The 19,890-nt window shown below is 31.6% G+C and overlaps 1 protein-coding gene across 2 annotated transcripts in view; it reads right to left on the bottom strand.

Annotated features, from left to right (window-relative positions):
• Nucleotides 1–257: 257 nt before the first annotated feature.
• The window catches only part of LOC110098291 (UDP-glucuronate:xylan alpha-glucuronosyltransferase 1), a 29,155-nt gene continuing 9,522 nt past the window's right edge, over nt 258–19,890 (bottom strand). For both annotated transcript variants that reach the window (XM_028698475.1, XM_020825067.2), the window contains 3 exons: nt 2,320–2,526; nt 1,509–2,149; nt 258–1,329 (listed from right to left, as the gene is read on the bottom strand). In XM_028698475.1, the coding sequence (XP_028554308.1) occupies nt 332–1,329; nt 1,509–2,149; nt 2,320–2,526 (1,846 nt within the window). In that variant the 3' untranslated portion in view covers nt 258–331. The remainder of the gene's footprint in view (nt 1,330–1,508; nt 2,150–2,319; nt 2,527–19,890) is intronic.

Below are 19,890 nucleotides of genomic sequence, written 5' to 3' on the forward strand. Positions count from 1 at the left end.
ATCCAATGATTACAATGAGGAAGAGATCTATGAAGTTCATATGGTAGATGATCAACCCATAGAAGCTAAGCCTGCACCAGAAGAGCTTGCAGATGGTGGACAGGTTGCTACGATGGTGATCAAATTTTATCATATAGAAAAATAATTATATGAATGATGTTCTATAATAAAGGAGAACCAAGTGTCTTTTTCAGTCTTTTAGTACCATACTAAATTCTATATAAAACAAAAAAATGTCTTTATATGAATATCTCGTGGATTATACAGACCGCCAACATTATTGGAAACAATGTGAGGAAAGATACACAGATCAGAGACCCGTCGTTTTTTGTCAAGTTTTTTTTATTACAGAGCTTCCATTTACATACCAAGGATCTTTCCAGTGCAGCAACATAGACTTCCAGTCACAGTAATTACCTTTACAAATCCTTAATCTTGGATCAGTAACATTCCTCCTCCAATGTCCATCAGAGTAATTGGCCTTCTCTGCTCGTCTTCTATCCCATTCCAAACCTGCTTTCATATGAGTACTTAGAAGACAGAATTTGTGCAACTTTCTTGGCATCAAATCATGAACCTTCCACCACCTTTTATGAGCAACATCACTTGCGAACTCTTGCATAAAATCGACATTCCAGTTACAGTCATAGTCTCGAAAGCACCTCCATGGCTTCAATCCTAAGTAATGAAGCGAATATAGAACAGGAGGCTCAGCGCCAAACAACTGAGTCTTCATAGCTTTCTTCTTCTCAGCATCACCAATCCAAAAATGCTTCAGGAAATTCATGTTCCTAGGAATTCTATGCCACCATGTAAAAATCTCATTCAAATATCCCTGATCACCACCATTATATGATTTTATTTCATTAATGTTCTCCATTAACAACTTGAAAGTGCAGAGTGAAGGCTCAATAACCATAACGCCTGAGTTAAACAAAGTTCCATTGTTTCCTGACGCGCTGATCTCGGGCATTGTGAAGAGGAAATCAATGTTTCTTAGAATAAGAAGGTCGGCATCGATGAAGATGATTTTGTCATATTCAGTGAGCTGCCATAACCGGAATTTGCTGTAATTCCATTCATTGTAAGCATCTTTCTCAGCTTTTGGGTTTCTTATCCTTTTGATTTTTTTTATCTTCCAACCTGCTTCTTCAAGACCATTTTTGTAATGGTTACTGATTGTTTCATCGACGAGAATTACAAGATCTCTGGTTGAACCACTAAAACGTATGCTTTGAGCTGCGGCAATAGCACCACACACATATACATCTACTGAGTGGAGAATGGTAGCATATGCTTCTCTCCTGCCATTGTTTGATGATGGCCTCACTGTTAGAATTATCAGAATAATGGAGATGAGTATCTCAGAGAAATATTCGGGAAAATGGTTCTTAAAGCTGACTACTTTTCTTTGCTTTAATTTGAAATAAAACTTTTTCTGCATTACATCTATAATTTGATCACTTAACGAGAAGAAAATATCAAACATGCAAAGATTGAAAGCTCACCTGTCTGTTTAAATGGAAGTGATAGTTCACATGACCCAATCGGAAGCTTGAGTTTCTCTGTTAAAACCTTCAAGTCAGGCTTGTATAACCAAGCTTGCCCCTTTCTTGTAACAAGATGCCTGCATGAAAAGAGGTTTGGTATTGGAAGGCAGTCTGTGACAATAAGAATATGGACTGGTTCATCCCTTTCCTTTGAATCTGAAGCAAGTTTTGCCGTCGAAATCTGCAAATGCAATCGCGCTATATCCCTTGTCCAGTTTCCAGTTTTATTACAGGGAAGCTTGACAGCAACTAGGCCAAATTTTATTTCTTTTGGGACTGCAGGATTGGGAAGATTTTTGCATGAAGGAACTTGTGATTCTTCTTCCTCATCAATCCATTCAGGATAGAGGTCATCCCAAGTAAGACTTCTTTCAGCATTTTCAAGTTGAACATTGGAAATTTTAGCACTTGGCAATAGCTTTTGCCAATGGTTGATCTCAGGGCCGTTAAAGTTTAGCAATCCTATCTTCAGATTTTCTTTTCCATCAATTTTTGTTATGATTTGCTGTATTTGGGACCATTTAATATCCAAGTTTGATACATATCTTGGATCTGGAATTGCCTCATTCCACATCCATCCAACACTTGAAAAACTTGACCTGTATTTGTTGAATTTAATGTTCAAGAACTTGTTCTTTTCTGAAGAAAATTTACATTGAAAAATGGAAACATGAATTTTCTTTATTTATTTTTCTTCACTACTGAAAAGAAAGGAACCTTCAACGATGCAAAGATCAAAGAGAATTGGTATTGATGTGAAAGCATGTACCGAATAAGAGGGCTGGAAGATTTTGTATAATGATTCTGTATTGGAGAGTGAAGAACTTTAAGTAAGGTCCCGAACACAGCCAGCACAATGAAATACTTCAACCATCGAAGCTTGCTTCCTGCATTCCTTTCTTGATTTAGATTGACCAGCTTTGCAGTTTCTTTGAAGCTGCTGAATTTGGGGGAAGTTCTATGGCTCGCATCAGAACTGAATAAATATAATAAAAACATGATTAAATTGTACTTAAAGCTCAGGAAAACTACTAAGTCCTGCTATTAATTAGAAGTACATGTAAAAAATAGATCTCTAAAACTTTAAGCTGTTTGCCTTATTGGTTATTCATTTAGTAAAAGTGTCATATGCTTCATATGAACCCCACATAATTTCTTCCATTTTAATAAAAGGTCAGGTTGAATCTTAGTCAGAGATGTGGATATTCAGGAGAGAGATCTATTTGAAAGTAGTTGATTAAGTGTTTTTTCTCCATTGGGAAGGTGGGTATTGACTATTTAGTTTTAGTTTGCTTGAGCCATGCTTTTGTTTAGTTCTTGAATTTTATGGAAGTCTTTTGGGCCGCAATCTTTGTCAGCTACCAAAATAACTAAAATTTTAAAGTAAATATTAGGAGAGGCTTTTTTTTTTCCTTTCACACAACATGCGCTTGCTTTATGTTTGACTTATCAATCCATAAAACCAATAAGAGATGATCAAACTTAGGTTTCATTTGGGACAACTTTCTTAATGCTTTCTAAAGCAACTTTTTAGTTAAAAAATTTCTTGAATTTGAAATTTTTATGCTAGAAAGCTGGTTTAGAAAGCAGTGAAAAATATGTCCTAAATGAAGCCTTAATGTTTGTGAGGCTTCTGGTTTGCCCATGTTTTTCTAAGTCAAACCACAATAATAGAAAAACATAATAGCCCAATAGTCGAAAAGCTAGCTTTTTGGGCTAGTAAATTTGTTTCCTTTCGAAAGCACCCATGGATCTTCAAAATGGTGTGATTACAGTTCAATATTTCAAGAAACATAATATCAAAATTCTCTTCATTGACTTACTATAAATAAATTGGTATAAGTTATAAACCAATCAGTGAAGCTCCTTATAGCCTATCTCTTCCACCCTTGGAATCTAATTGCTATGCCAGTGTGACTTCACTCACTAAATTTGATTTGAAATTGAGTTCGTGCATTGGGTGTCTTGAAAATTACACATCATATTTATGTAAGTATAATTGATTGTGAAATTCTAATATGAGTCCCATATTTTGAATCTAAGGATTTTGCTCTACGACAATCATACTAAAAATACCCAATTATAAATAGCATCAAGTTAGTTGAGCTATACAATTAGATGAACCATAGTACAATATATTTTTCAAATTCTTGTAATATTTCTCTTTCTAGAATCGTTAGTTGTTGAATTTGTCAATTATTTTTTTCAATGTGCTCCAAACTTAGTGTAATATTTTATAGATATATTTCTTCATTTTATAAACAATTAATTATATCATGTATGCTTCTGTTAACTTAAAATCATAAATGAAACATGTTGTTATTTATAAGTTTTCCCCTCACTATATAATATATTTTTTATCTCATTTCAAGCTAATAGTTGGAGAGAGAAGGTAGGAAAGGGAGAGAGAGAGAGAGAGAGATAAGTATAGATTCAAAGCCGTTGAAGATTGATACAAGATAAATAATATTTTAATATGGCATGATGACTAAGATTGTGAGAAGTGCATAACATGTTTGAATGAGATATCCATATGAATGCTACATCATTTTTCATAAGTGACTTTATATATAAATATTTATGGCTCTAACTGATTAGTTTCCATATTACTCCTAATTTTATACAATTATATTACTCTAAACCCCCTATTTTTTCTCAAATATATTATTAAGAATCATATTCATGGGGGGGGGCAGGGGGGGCACGTGCCCCCCTTGCAGTCGAACTGAATGGGGAGATTTTAATCCAAAATTAAGTTGGTAACTTCAAAAATTAATTCGGAGACCATATGAATTCCGATTTCAGTAAACTTACAGTCGAACTGAACGTCTCAAAAACACAAACCTAACGACACCAAATTCAACTCAATCCGAACCCAAATGACTCCAAATAGTTTGGATGTAAAAAATTGAAGAAAAATAATAATATAATAAAAAAAAATTTAAGCCCCCCCTAGAGATATTTTCTGGCTCCGCCACTGATCATATTCATTGTATTTTTATAAACAATGAAAGTGTCACATATTATGTGATATGCTCTAAGTTTTAAATCATATCGATAAGATTATGAAAGAAAAAATCATAATAGAGACATAAATTCTCAAGTCTTGCAAAAGGGTAAGTTAACAAAATTATCTTAATTATGTAGGGAGTTGAAGGTCATACTTGGGAGTTACAATAAAAGGGTATCATGCATGAAATATGGTAGAGTGTGTACTAATTGACAAGCATATGATTTAAGTATTACTCTAGCTAACAAGAGCACTCTAATAAGCAATTGGATGGTAATTATGGTTTAATCTATAGAGTATAGGTTCACTTTATTATTTCTTGTACATGACATACATTGTCTTTATGATATGAATGTTTTATTATAGAACATTTTTCCTTATGTTATGTATATTGAATAAAACATTTAAATAAGTGATGCATACTAATCTAAAATATACTATATGATGTGTGATAAAGTTATATCTTAATTGCAAGGATGCTCTCATATGAATAATTAATGGTATATTTACATATTTCTAGACAAATTATACATTTTAGTGATTCCATAACTCCTACAAGCTTAATGAACAATTTGAAATTATTTGATATGTTTTAAGCATCATTTACATGACTTGAATTTAAAATTCATATTTTATTATTATGTTTTTATTATAAAAATTTGATTGTGATATAATATATACTCTATCAAAAGATCACTGATTAAATACTCAAGCATATGTGGTCTCATATAAGTATTTATGGTTATGTCTATACCCAATATATCATTTTGTTTTTTGACATGGCACGTAGATGAATTAGTTCGACACAATGTTTAGTTGTTTGACTTATAATTGAAATTTTACTTGATTCTAACATTTACATTATATGTGATTTGCATTTATATTTATGAATAGCTTACTATCCATGTTATGATTTAGTTCTATGATATAGTTTTTTTAATAAATATTATAATTTACCATTATGAGTTATATGTAAATGACATAAAACTCATGTATGTAGCATCGGGTATGTTTGAGTATGCAGGAACTTGATTCCACATGCATGGTATATAACTTCATGGATTTTTTTTTTTTCATGTATTAAATCCTCTTAAAAGTTTCACATAACCTATTGAGCTTTTTACTCACCCAATTCTACGTATGTGTGTTTAGTTTCTAGTAAGGATAATAGGCCTACGAAATAATGATCTGACTTTGTATTTGTTAAAGCATAACGATGTGTATGGACTTTATGATTTATATGTCAAGTGATGCAATCTATATTTGAGAAATTATATAATTACCCTTTGTCTTATAATTATGCATACTTTTTCTTTAATAGAATTATTGTATATTTAATGTATATAATTTTGAGTGCATGGTACTATTAACCTATATAATGTCTAAATTGTCTTTTGGATTATTGATAATAAAATTTTGTAAATGAAAGCTTATATTATCTTATTTGTTATTTGTATTGTATTTGAATATAGTATAAGATCACATAATAGTTAAGTAAGATGATTCCTAATATAGTGGATACCAATGAAAGTTGATTCTAGTGGATTAAATTTGATAAGAATATGAAATACCAGGGAATGGGTAGAGTTATGGGAGGGAATGCTAGTACACATCAAGTGAGTTGAAGAAGGGAGAGAATAAAAGGATCAAGAATTAAGGGACTCTATTTCTTACAAGAAAATACATCTATTAAATTAGCACTTAATAATTGGTTCATGTTTTTTGGTTCCTATAAGTTGGAAACAAAGTAATAATTTTCATTACAAGGTTGCAACAACGATAAAGTATTATTAGATAATCTGAATAGAGTGATGGTATGGAGTAATGTTCGTAGGAAAGTGGCTCTCATTTTATAAAATAGTAGGTTTATCATTTAGTTTATATGTTGTTGGATAAGTAACTTCTTTAATAATGATTCATGTTGTATTGCATGTGATTTCATTATTTTATTACAAAAAGTGGATGTTTAAGAATTATTTAATAAGTTTATTTTTATTACTTTAATATATGATAGGTTTCAGTTGAATTTGAGTTAAGAGAAAATGTAATTTATTATATGTATATAAATAAATACAAGATCCAAATGAATATATATGATATGAAAGGTTTGTTGTAATTAGATAGTTTGTAGAAGAATTTTGAAAATACTGCTTTTGCCATTATTTATCATTTTAAATGGTATATAATTGATAGTTAGAATTATGGTAATTTTCATAAATAAATAACTGAATATATGTTTCAAGATTGATAGTTGAATTGACAAACAAAACAACAGCATGATCAATTTAACATTATGCTTAAGAAGTAACATGAATAAGGTAATAGTATAATTGAAGCATATTAATTGTGGTTAATAATTTCTTTTCATTAGGATTAAATATTTTGATTCAATTGAATATCATATGGGTAATATATAAGTGCAATATAAAATAAATTAAAATTTTAGAATAGTATTAATGAATTAAAAGATTATAATTATTGGCAAGTTACATTGACTATTTATTTCACACACACACACACACACACACACACACACACACACACACACACACACACACACACACACACACACACACACACACACACACACACACACACACACACACACACACACACACACACACACACACACACACACACACACACACACACACACACACACACACACACACACACACACACACACATATATATATATATATATATATATATAATGTATTTTTATGCATACATTATCACTATAATTGGAAAAATTTTGGGCTTATAGCTCTCTTAGATATCTATAGATATGTATATGATGTTAATTTAAGTAATGACATGATATAAGTGTGCTCATCACATACAAAGAGTTGGATTCAATGCATGAGGAGACTAAGAATGTTGCAATGGAATGAAATAGAGTGATATTGGATCAAAATAATAAATAATGAAATAGTCCTAATTGTATTGATAAAAAAATTTACTTTTTGGATAATTTATGAATATAAATTTGCAATCATGATATGAAGAATGATTAAAAGAACTATATGTTTATATAAGAAAATTGTACTATACATGCATGCATGTATACAATGTTGACAATATGATGCTTTCGTAAGAGTGCAACAATGGTAATACAAGTATTTTACTCACTGAATGATCATATATGATAATTGTTTATAAATATAATTATATTGGTTTATATGTATATTTTATTGGATTATGGCTTGATACAATTGATTTAGCCTTGTATAATGCACATTATTGAGATATTTCATGTATAATTTGTGACCATTTTTTAGTATTAATATTTTTTTAACTCAACATAATATTTTATATATATTTTTAGTTTCATTGTATTATATAAGTCATCATTATTATGCTATAAAAATACTTTTAATGAAACTTTCTATAATTTATAAGCTTCATCACCATTAGATAATATCGATCATTTCCATTCCATTTTATTCTCATACTCCCTAAGCAAACCAATGGCGGGGAAGAAAAGAGAAGAGGAAGAGCGAAAGGGCAAAAGAGTCAAGTTCTTTTTCCCATCTTTCCTTTTCTTATAACTATATTATGAATTGGTTGTGCTCTTTTGTCCAAGTCCCTTCCTAGTGTCATCATGCATCTTTCACATTCATTTGGCCAAGTATTTATTTAATTTGGTCATGCTCTTTTGTCCAAGCCTTTCTATAATTTGGCCATGATCTTTTTCCATACCAAACAAACTTAAGTTAGCCATGTTCTTTTAACTGCCACCTTCCTGATCTAGTCATGCATTTTTTATTAAGCCACCTTCTAGTATAGTTATGCCACTTTAATTGGCGCTTCTTCTTAGCATAGCCATGCTATTTTGATGAGTTTTGTCCCAAGTTGATTATATCATCTCAAATAAGTCATTTTATCATTTGGTTATGCTCTTTTGATTTACCACTTCTAGTTTAGTTATAAATTGTATCCAAATCATTCCTTTTTGCATGAATGGACAATTTCTGCTTGGATATACCAGTCTTTGCACTCTAGATATTTGGAGCTCTTTCTTGATTTCTAGAAATTTTTTCTTTGAACTGTTTGGCCAACATTCAAAGGTATGGATCCTTGAGTTTGATAATTGACAAATTTAACTATCTTTCCATTATGTTGCTACTTTTTCATTTGCATGCTTGATTTGAAAATAAATTTCTAGGGGTTGTATATTAACATTTAAAATTCCAAAATAAAAGTGGTGGCTTATTTAATTTTCTAGACATTATAAACTGCTAGGCTTCATTAGAGAAACATTATGTGTAGTAGCTAATGATGTATGTTATCTTTTTTTATTCATGCACTTAATTTTTATTAAGAAAATGTGCAAGGTACAAATAAAAGTACCTAACATATACCCATTTGATATACTAGAGTTTATTCTGATTCTTGTACCTTATAACCCTCTGTTTTGATTATATATATTGGTCTTGGTTGTATTTATACAGAGCATGTGGCATTTTTTTTTAAATTTTTGTTGAGTTTATATTTATAGGCCGATTTGTACCTACCCTTTATTTATTCTTTTATAGGTTCCCTATACTTTTGTCTTTTCTAATTTAATTGTAGGTTGCCTCCTTTTACATATTTAATGTTGTATGGTTTATTTAAAAATTATGCTCTACGATGGAATCTTAGAAAAAATATTTTCTATTAAGTTTAAATAAATTAAAATCAACATTAAAATTAGTTTAATAATTTTTTAAAATTTAATTGCATGGCCTTAGATACAAATTTTTATTAATGGTATCCTCTTAATATCTCCTTAACAAGGTGTAGAGTTGACTTATTGGTAATTGACCCTTGTTAATGTTTGTTCTTAATATGGGCATTTCTAATATTTATAGTTAAAAGCCTTTCAAATTATGGATATATAAATCTACATTCATTTAATTTCTCCTATGATTATGTCCCTAACTTATTGACATGATTTTAATTGAATACACCTAGAAGGATGTATAACATGCTAGGTAGTGACATTCTTAATCTCAGTATGATTACAATTGTCTCTTGCTACATAAAACTAGGGCTTTCTCATTCACTTTCTTAAATTAGCAATATTTATATTTCTAAGGATAGTAATCCTTGCATCATTCTAGATTTACCCCATAGATTATATATATTAATTTGAGTTCACAAGAATCTTCCTAGATGATGTAATTCATGGTTATTAATAGTGTATCTCATTATTAGGATGGGTGAGCTTGATAACATAGGATGATAGATCCCTGAAATCTCGGCCATGTTGTTTCTCCTTTTTCTTGGATTCATTACTAGTATGCATAACCTCTTTGAGCCCTGGCACTATAATTATTTTTATTGACTCATTGATTATCATCAAATAGGATTATCTATATTGAGAAATAGTAGCTCATTTGATTAAAATGATTATAACTTTGCATTATGTGTTATGTCATCTTGAAGGTTATAAAGTCCTATTATGATGTATATCTTTAAATCATAATCTTTCTTAATATTCACCCAGCCAAATAAAAAACATCGTGCATTTTCTTTATTGAGAGCATCACTTAGAGATTTGATTGAGTGTACTTAAATCTAAGAGATATGTTCCCTTTGTGAGACTAATCAACTCATATTATCTTTGACTTGTAACTCAAACTTAAAATTCTACTAAGTATTTTATGTGAATTGAGATCGATTCCTTATTATCATTAGTACTTCTCTCCTTATAGGAGTTTTCTCTCTTATTTCCCTTTAGAAGGCTATTATGTGCCACCAATGATATATTGTGATGATTACAAATATTTGATATTTCCCCTCAACCATACCCATAGTAGGCATAGGTCATTACCAAACTACCATAAACTATAAGTCATCTCTTTATGTTGTGACTTTTCTCTATCTTTTTTATCAAGTAATAGGGATGTGAAGTTTTTTTATTCTCATTCCCAAATTCTTGGAAAATATGAAATCCTTGTAAATCATTTAGCATGAAGATAAAATTAATCCTTTCATATACCCTAATATCCTAGACACTCATTTCTAATGACAATTATCTTGATAGAATTCACAACCCTTCACATTCAATGCTCACACCTATGGATAAATTTTATTTTGGAGAAATACATGAAATTTTAAGCAATATATTTGGATCATATCATTCATTCTAAGAGTAAAAGAAGTTTATATACTTGAAGTTGATGCTATGGTTGTTTGGGTTGATAAAGAATGCAATAATTTTTGTGGCTAGGTGTGAATTATTTTAAGTGGTGAAGGAAAATTATTACAATCCTAGTGTTATATTAAAACTATTGATTATATCCAAGTGGAAGTAAGTAGAAATTACAATTGATTTCTAGATGATGTTTTGATGGGCAAAATAGAACCATGATGCAATATGGATGATTGTTGATTAAATAATGAATTACACACACTTCAAAGCCATGTGATAAATTGATTCAATTAATGAATTATCTTAGCTGTATATGCAATACATTAGTGACTTCATGGAGTGCCTATGGTGGTCATACAACAGATTCAAATCAAAGTTGTCAATGACATTTTTATAGGATTTGGAGAAACCAAACATCTTGATATATCTATATAGGCTTAGTGAATAACACTAAGAAGATGGTTCTAGAAGATTCACCTTATTTAATCCTTATTCTTATTCAATAGCTATTTTATCATCTTGGACGGAGTCATTTCTAATAGATAATATCAAATTAACTCTTATTTACTTTAAGAATAAAATTGCTTGGGAGATTTATCATCAATAAAATTTCATCATCATACCTTTTAAAATTAGTGAAGGTAATTTCATTCAATACAAATTACATACTACCATTCTAAAGCATACATCCATAAATGAATTGTATATCATTATTTAATTAACATGGCTCGCATGTAGTGGTCTTAGAATGAATAATATGTCCAATAAGACCACATAAATTGTTTTTTCCATATATAAAATTATTAATACATCAAGAGAAATTATATCAACATCATATCCCAAATGCTTACCAAGTTTATTCTTTGTTACATATAGCTCAATAGATTTACTCTTCTTTGATCATCATCTTCCTTCGAGTAAGAAATAATTAAAATGATGAAAATATTATTATTATCTCCTCACCCCTTCTTAACAAGCTTCATGAGAGGAGGAGAGGCTAATGATAATAGGAACTAAACCTGAGTAAATTAGTTTTATAGGTTTTCCTATTAAAAAAATATTATAAATATATCAAGATAAATAACTACAAAGCAAAAGGGAATTACACACCTTAAAACACCTATATCAAGTACATATTATTGACATAAACAACATACTAAGTGTCAAACAGAGGGACCTAAGTAAAAAAAGCTTGATGTTGGATTTTATTAGTGGAAATTTCAACATCACTCATTTGGCAAGTGCCGATGTTTTTCATCTTGGCTCTTTAATCCTCTTCTTCTATTACAACTCACTAACTAATGTGAAGTGTTCAAGTTATCTTTTTTAAAGGGAGGCCTAATAAATCATGTAATCCTTAGAGGAAACCTAGACTTCGTTTTCCTTACAACCTTAAAAATGACATCCTTAACCTCAAAGTCAAATCTCCCCCACCTATTTAACTTTGTTTATCTTTCTCCTTACGAACATTTGATTTACCTTTATCTCTAATAAAAGAGTAAGTGGTTTAGCCTTTTTGGGGCACTCCACCCATAATGTGTGGTGTAAAAAAACCCTTTATATCCAACACTAACTTGAAAGACATGCTCTATATCTCTTTTATGGAGAACAAAGCTTTGAAGGTCTTAGTAGTAGAAAATTTTGGGATTATAAAGAATCTTTATACCTTAATTTTTTTTCATAAAGAAATGTCTATTATTCACCCTATTATTAGAAGAGGGTTACTCTAAATGTAATTATTAAACTAAATAGGGAATATTATTCTTATGAGAGTGTGACTTCATACCTTTCAAAATTGCATGAATTGGTTGGGAACTATGTGAGACAATTTCAAATGTTATTAGAACCATCATTTCAAAGAGTAGATCAAACTTGCCTTTTGCCACATGCTCTAATTACCAACACCAACGCGTCTTACCATAGAAGGAAGAAAGAGAAAGAGAAGCAAAAATATTAAAGAGAAAGAGAAAAACTAGATTTTGGGTCACCAATTCTTTTTGTCACTTTTACAAAAACTGTTCAGATTATGATAGGTGACTTTTATCCTACTTTTGTTTTTAAATAGTTTGATTTCAACCATTCATTTTCTTTCAAACTGATTTTATTATATTTTCCCTAGATTTAGTAAACTTCTGCCACATAAAATTTTATATATTATAATATTAATTATTCTGAACATTTTGACTAGTTGATTTTATAAGTTTACTAGTAAAATAAAAGTTATTGTATTTTATAGGATTTACAAATAATAGAACTTTTGGAATTTTTATATAAACATACTGGTAATACAAGATTTATGAATGAATTTGGGCATGTGATTGGGTAATAGCTGGATGCTATTACTGTTATAATACTATGATAATAATATGTGTGAGAATAAGTAAAAGCTAATTTTATTGATGTTGGCTGGAGTGATTAACATGTACAGGATGGTGGGCCAATGAGCTTTCCTTTAAATAATATAATTTTGTGTTATCCTCTATTGAATCACGTAATTTACTGATTGGGAGTTAGAAGGGGTTATTAATATGCTATAAGCTAAGAGTGATGGCTCTATTTAATAAGCCAATGGTTATTGATTTTTTATTACTAATTTGTTGATTACTGGAAAAATATCACGCAAGCTTGAACTTCTTACTTGTTTAGTGTGATTACTGAAATGCATGTTACAACACTACTTCCATAATACTTTTTAATATTTTATTGATTATTATAGTATTTTATTATTACTACCACCAATTTTATGGAGAGTGGTATTATTACTGATGATACTAAAACTATTATTGATTTACTATTACTATTACTATGATCGATTAACTATTTATTAATTTATAATTATTGAGCATGTGATATAAGATATTAATTAATATTGATATAGAATATGTGAATATCATGTATATGCTCTTATAAGATTTTAATACATAGATATGATTCTAACAGATTTTATAGATGTTTCCATTTTACTAATTTATATGATTTTCTTATGGATTTGATAGTTCTACTATGTCACCTACTTTATAGATTCGATACCCATACTGATTTACAAATTTCATTATTTATGTATTGCACTATTTTATTGACCTCTATATTATAATGTTTCAACTTTCAAGTCTGGAAAGACGATCAAGGATCGGGAGTGTGAGACAGATCAGCTATAAAATCCTCCAGATTTTCTATTATTTTGTTTAGTTATTCTTTTGCAGATATGTGTAGATAGATTGTATGTTGCAATTGTGAAACTCCTAGTTATTGTACATAATTTTTGTAGTATAGATACATATGTATATTGATGATTTGATAAATATAATTATGTTAGCTTCTATCTTATATTATTTATAAAATGAATTAAATAGCTCTGGTGGCTGTTGCTGTTGCTATTAAAATATGGAAGAAATAATTCTTCTAAATTATATTCTAGAGCATTATATTTTTTGTCAATTTTAATGGCGTTTGATTTGTTAGATGGACATCCATAGACATACATTAAGACTGCTTCTATCTGTAAGAATTGGTGAAGGTTAAACTAAACAAGTAAAGCACGAGTAGTTTATTGGTTATGGTGATGCTTGAGCTCGATGAGGCCATTTACTTGGGGTTGTATGGGCAAATTGTTTGGTGGATTATAAATTATTAATGAAAAAATTATGAAGTGTGAGATTTTCATATTCACTACCACTGTCAGATAATAGGATTGTAACATGAACTATGAATTAGGTTTATATATCTTATTTAAAGCAAAATGAAGTGATTTGTTATTTTGACTTTTGTTCATAAGAAAGAATCAAGATTATTGAGAGAAATCATCAACAAAAATATATATGTATGTTGAAGTAAAGGTATTGGGATGAATTTCAAACATCATAATATATTAATTCAAGATAATAAGAGTGATTGCTAGAAGTAAGAAAAGGAAAATAATGGGAAAAAAGCATAAAATTTTATTTTGTTTGGAGAGAGTTGTTATAGTTTAAATATTAGATTGTTCAATTTAGTGGTGCCAAACATCAATGATAGATTTGAAGGATAGTAGGACTATTTTAGTATTGATGATGGGATAGAAGCCATTATGACATAGTCCATCGAAAATTATTTGATACTTTTTCATGTTCTTAGTTTTGTAATAAATGGACTCAAAAGAAAAATAACAATTATTATTAGAGGTGATATGTGAGATGGAAATGACATTATGTGTTATATTAGCCACATGAAGATTTTTGGAGAGATGAAGGTTCAGAGTGGGTGTTGCAAGAAGTCCTTGGATAATATGTTTGACTAAAAAGAAGTAGCCATCATCAACAAATATTTTTTCTATTTCCTAATAAGGTTCATCTTGCTACATATTCTCTAGGTTGCAAGTGAGGAAATTTAATGCCTCTGTATCTAAATACCAATTCGATGATGAACAATAAATAACAACTACAAGAATTTTTTTTTTAAAGTAATCATTGCCAATAACAAATAAGAGTTGTCACACTTAGTATTTATCATAATTCAAGATGGTACACAATGAGCATCAAGAACACTAGGATGTATATATCTAGCTTCAATGTGACAATTAGAGTCAATCATATATAATTTATTGGGAATTAAACAAGTCATTAAGGCTCCAAAATATAGTGCAAAGAAATAAAATGTCTTGGTGATTGATGAGGCGGCTAAGTAATCATAATCGTTAGAGACATGGACTCTAATGAAATCAATCTTAAAGATTACATATTAGTTCAAGAAAACGTTAGAGTCATCAATTAAATATAAAACATCATCAATTTGGTTATAAATTTTTAACAAGGATGCTTTATTCAAATAGGTTTTTTGAACCTTCAACAAAGTCAATATATGGTAATCTTGGATGATTTGGGTGATGAGGATGAAAACCATGAAAGGTAGTCATTCATAATTTTTTGTTGTCCTTTTTTATTTCCCACAAAGATTCTTATGAGGTAAGAATAAAGCACTTTCATGAAGTAATTTTTTTAGTAGCTAAATTTATCATTCCAATTATGCATGAGCACTTGGATGTTTAATTTTATTTTGGTTTATAATAGCATTTTTTGTTAATATATCCACAATGATAATTATAGACAACCATTTCTCCTTCTAGCATGGTCTCTTTGATTGTTTATTGTGCCTTTGATTGTTTATTGAGAGCAAATACATGGCCTTCAGTGGATTGACTCTCTTATTTGAGCATTTTTGTAATCAAAGGAGGTCTTACTTGAAGCCCTAAATTAAGGAAGAATTTATTTCAAGTTTGGATCTTTTTACAAAGGGAACTTCAACATAGTTGCTACAAAATTTGGAACCTTAGAACATTTGTAGTCTCTAAATCAAATTATTATGGAGTCATAAAATGTACTATGAGGAGGAAGACGACGCTAAACAATAACTTCATTATATTTTATGGCTTTTGGGCTCAGTTTAGAGAATCCCATCATATAGGGATGTTGTCAATACATTCATTTTGCAGAAGTCCCGACGTCTGTTAGTGAGCCCAAAAGCCATAAAATATAATTTCCCTGCTTCTTTTTCTACAAGGATGGATTCTCCATCTTTGATGGACTTTTATGCTTCCCATTTATTTAATCAAATTGCTTTCTATTAGTATTAATTGCTTCATCGGTGGAGATTTGTGTCTCCACGTGATGGATCTGATAAGCATATGATTGAATAGTATCTTGCATGAGTGCTAAGTAAAAGGAGCTAAGACGAAGCCCTTCGAGGAAAACTCCTCTAAGTAATTCGAGAACCACTCCTAGAATTTATCGAGCCTCAGTAGAAAATCTTTGAAAATACTCTTTGAGAGACTCATTTTTATTCTGACGAATTCTTAAGAGGTGGGAAGATTCTTTTAACATTCTCCGATTGGAAACAAATAATTCAACAAACACTTTGTCCAATTTAACAAATGAGGGAATAGTTCTGGCTGGAAGCAAATAGAACCATGTTTGAGGTTGCCCTCTGAAGGTGGCAAGAAAAATATGGCAGAGAAGTCCGTTTGAGGCTCACTGGATATGTATGATAGTTTTGTAGTGATTGATAAGATCGTACGGGTTGGATGTCCCATCATAAGAATTGATGTTTGGTAGTTTGAATCCTACCGAGATGGGGTGTTAAAAGATGGCTTCAGACAGGGGTGGTGATTCCTAGAAGTTCCTATAATGAATGGATTTTATTATACCTCACATAGGAAACTCTTTTTGGACTAATCTTCCTAGTTCATGTCGTAGGGCATTGTGTTGGAGCTCGACAATATGTGGCTGGGATAAGTCCTCGGAGGCATCCAGAGGAATGTGAGGTTGCCGACCTGCACATAAAGAATGGGTAGAGCTTGCTTTGTCAGCAAGTTTATTATCTTGATGTGATTGCATATGACTCCCTGGCGTAGGAAGAGGAATTTATATATTAGATGTTCAAATTGAACACCCTCGGCTAGCGGTGGATCTCGAGGGAGAACAATCTCTTCTTATGGTGCTAGCGCTGGTTACCGAGTCTCTTACAGGAGTTGAAGGATCTCATTATGAGATTCTTCCATCTTCCGATGTGATCCTTGAGAGATGGTCTCGATATCCCTTCCCTGATAGGGTTTTGTTCACCGCGGTGAAAAGCGGCAGACACCTGGCATCCCTAGTTCATGGACTGGTTCCTGGATTGGTGTTAGTTGGAGCGGGAGGCTCCTAGATTACAATGGCTATGCCTATTTGCCATCAGTACTTAGGATAGTGGGATTGGGGTTCTCACATATGAAGCCAAACTGTTGCGGGCTAGAATATATGTAGTGAAAGAGTTATAGTTCTACGTCTTAGCATTGTGCGGATATCTAGCTCACACACAAAGAACATATGAATTTTAACGTGGAAAACCCTGGAAGGGGGAAAATTTATGGGGCGTAGCCCAGTTGAAAATAATTCCACTAGAGTTTGAGTTGAGTATAATTGGTTGACTCGTCCTTGAGAGCAATCTGATTACAAATGTCAACAGTATATTTTTAGTCTAGTGAAAAATGGGGATGAAAGTCCGGCTTCACTTGATGGTTAATTTGGCAGAAGTCCCGACATTATTTGGTGGTTCGGCGGGAGTCCTGATGTAATTTAGTGATCTGGTGGAATTTTGACGTCAGGTGGTGGTCTAGTAAAACTCTGAGTATTAGGTGGTGGTCCGACGGAACTCTGAATGTCAGGTAGTAGTCCGACAGAACTCGGGCGTTAGGTGGTGGTCCGGCGGAACTCCGGGCATCAGGTGGTGGTTCGGCGGAACTCCGGGCAACAGGTGGTGGTCCTGCTGAACTTCGGCATCAGGTGATGGTCCAACGGAACTCCAGGCATACGGTGGTGGTCCGGCGGAACTTCGATGCCAGGTGGTTGTTCGGCGGAACTCTGGGCGGCATGTTGTGGTCCTGCGGAACTCCGTCGTAAGGCGGTAGTCCGTGGAACTCAGGTGTTATGTAGTGTTTCGGCGGAACTCCGACGTCATGTGGTGTTCCGATGGAACTCTGGGTGTCATGCGGTGGTCCGGCAGAACTTCAGCGTCATACGGTGGTCTGGCGGAACTCTAGGATGTGGTCGAGGAGGAGCAAGGGGGCAAGAGTGATATCTGATCTCTATTGTTTTCTTTGGATTGGGGTCCCTTTTCATGAGAATGCGGGCTCTATTTATAGATTTTCTAGGGTGGATTGTCCGGTAAATAGGAGGAAGATCAAGGGTACTTTGGGAGTGGTTTTTATGTACGGTCAATGTTGATTCCCTTGACAATGGGCAATTTGCTGGACATTTGAATGTCTTAGTGATATAGGAATTTAGTGATCTTGGGCTTGTTCGACTCGTCTTGTCAATCCGCTCGATTTGATTATAAGCATGTCACGTTTAGAAATTGTTTGGTAAACTAAATTGTTGTTCGAACCTTCCTACAGCGCTTCGGGTCCTTGATTTGGACCCATTTGGGCTCGGATTGAGTCGAATTTAGTGTCGTTGGATTCGTATTTTTGAGACGTTCAGTTCAACTATAAGTTTGTTGAAATCGGAGCTCGGATGATCCCAAATTTACTTTCAAAAGTTTCCAACTTGATTTTTCCTCAAGATTCGCGCCGATTGAGATAATTGTTGGATGATATATCAAGTTTTATGACAAGTTTATCCAACTACCAAAACAATGCTAAAATTTATTTCAACCTTTGCCCTCAATGGATTAAAGGCTAAGGGGTACAGCCCTTATGAACAATTGACCATTTCCAATGAAAAATTATATTATTTCCCTTTTATCGGCTATGATATTATATATTTGATGGCATCTCTGTTGTACTAAAAAATAAGGGGTATCAGTGCTTGAGTAGTTGTGATTATTTAATAGGAGAGGGATTGACGTGCCTAATTTGTTCTTTACAAAGACAGCTAGGCTACTCTTAGTTTCAAACCCAATATGTCCTATTATAATGGTCAAATCCAATCATTAATTACACCTAAAACCTTTTTTATTAACAAAAAAATAATCCTCGCTCTTGTAATATTTGTCTTAACTCTGTCATATCTCTCTTGTATTAACCAAATAATCCTACCATCTTGTATGATTAGTCTTAATCCTAATCATTAATTACATCTAAACTGTCATTAAATCATATCTTCTATTCATATATCATTTGGTATTTTTATATTAACAAGATTTTAATTTATCTGACACAGAATTGGACTGAATAATATTAAAATTCATTAAAAATTAGAGTTAAAAACCACATAAATCACTCAATCCTGATCAAATCATTTACCCTACTTCCACAAGTGCTAAGGAGCGCAAATCTAACTGGTTTGGCGAGTTTTGACTAGATTCATTAGCAGGTTAGACTTACATAATGTACTAAAGCTTCAGGGATATCGCTGTGTGAAAGCTCTATGATTGCCGGTTTTAAAGATTTAGGTTTGATTTGGGACGGTTTTCTTAGAACTTCTTAAAACAGTTTTTTAGTATAAAAATTAAAATTTTTATACCAAAAAGTTGCTTTAAGAAGCAATAAAATAGTCATCCCAAACGAAGCCTTATTCTTTGTTTAAGACAGCTTTTTTACTGTTTTTTAAAGCAGCTTCTTAGTATTATTTTCTTAAACTAAAAATTTTGTGCGTCAAAGCTGCTTTAGAAAGCAGTAAGAAAACGAAAGTCAAAAGAAGAGTAAGAATGTTTCATTTGGGACTACTTTCTTATTGATT

The sequence above is a fragment of the Dendrobium catenatum genome, unplaced genomic scaffold (genome assembly GCF_001605985.2).
Source record: "Dendrobium catenatum unplaced genomic scaffold, ASM160598v2 fragScaff_scaffold_1089, whole genome shotgun sequence".
NCBI lineage: Eukaryota > Viridiplantae > Streptophyta > Magnoliopsida > Asparagales > Orchidaceae > Dendrobium > Dendrobium catenatum.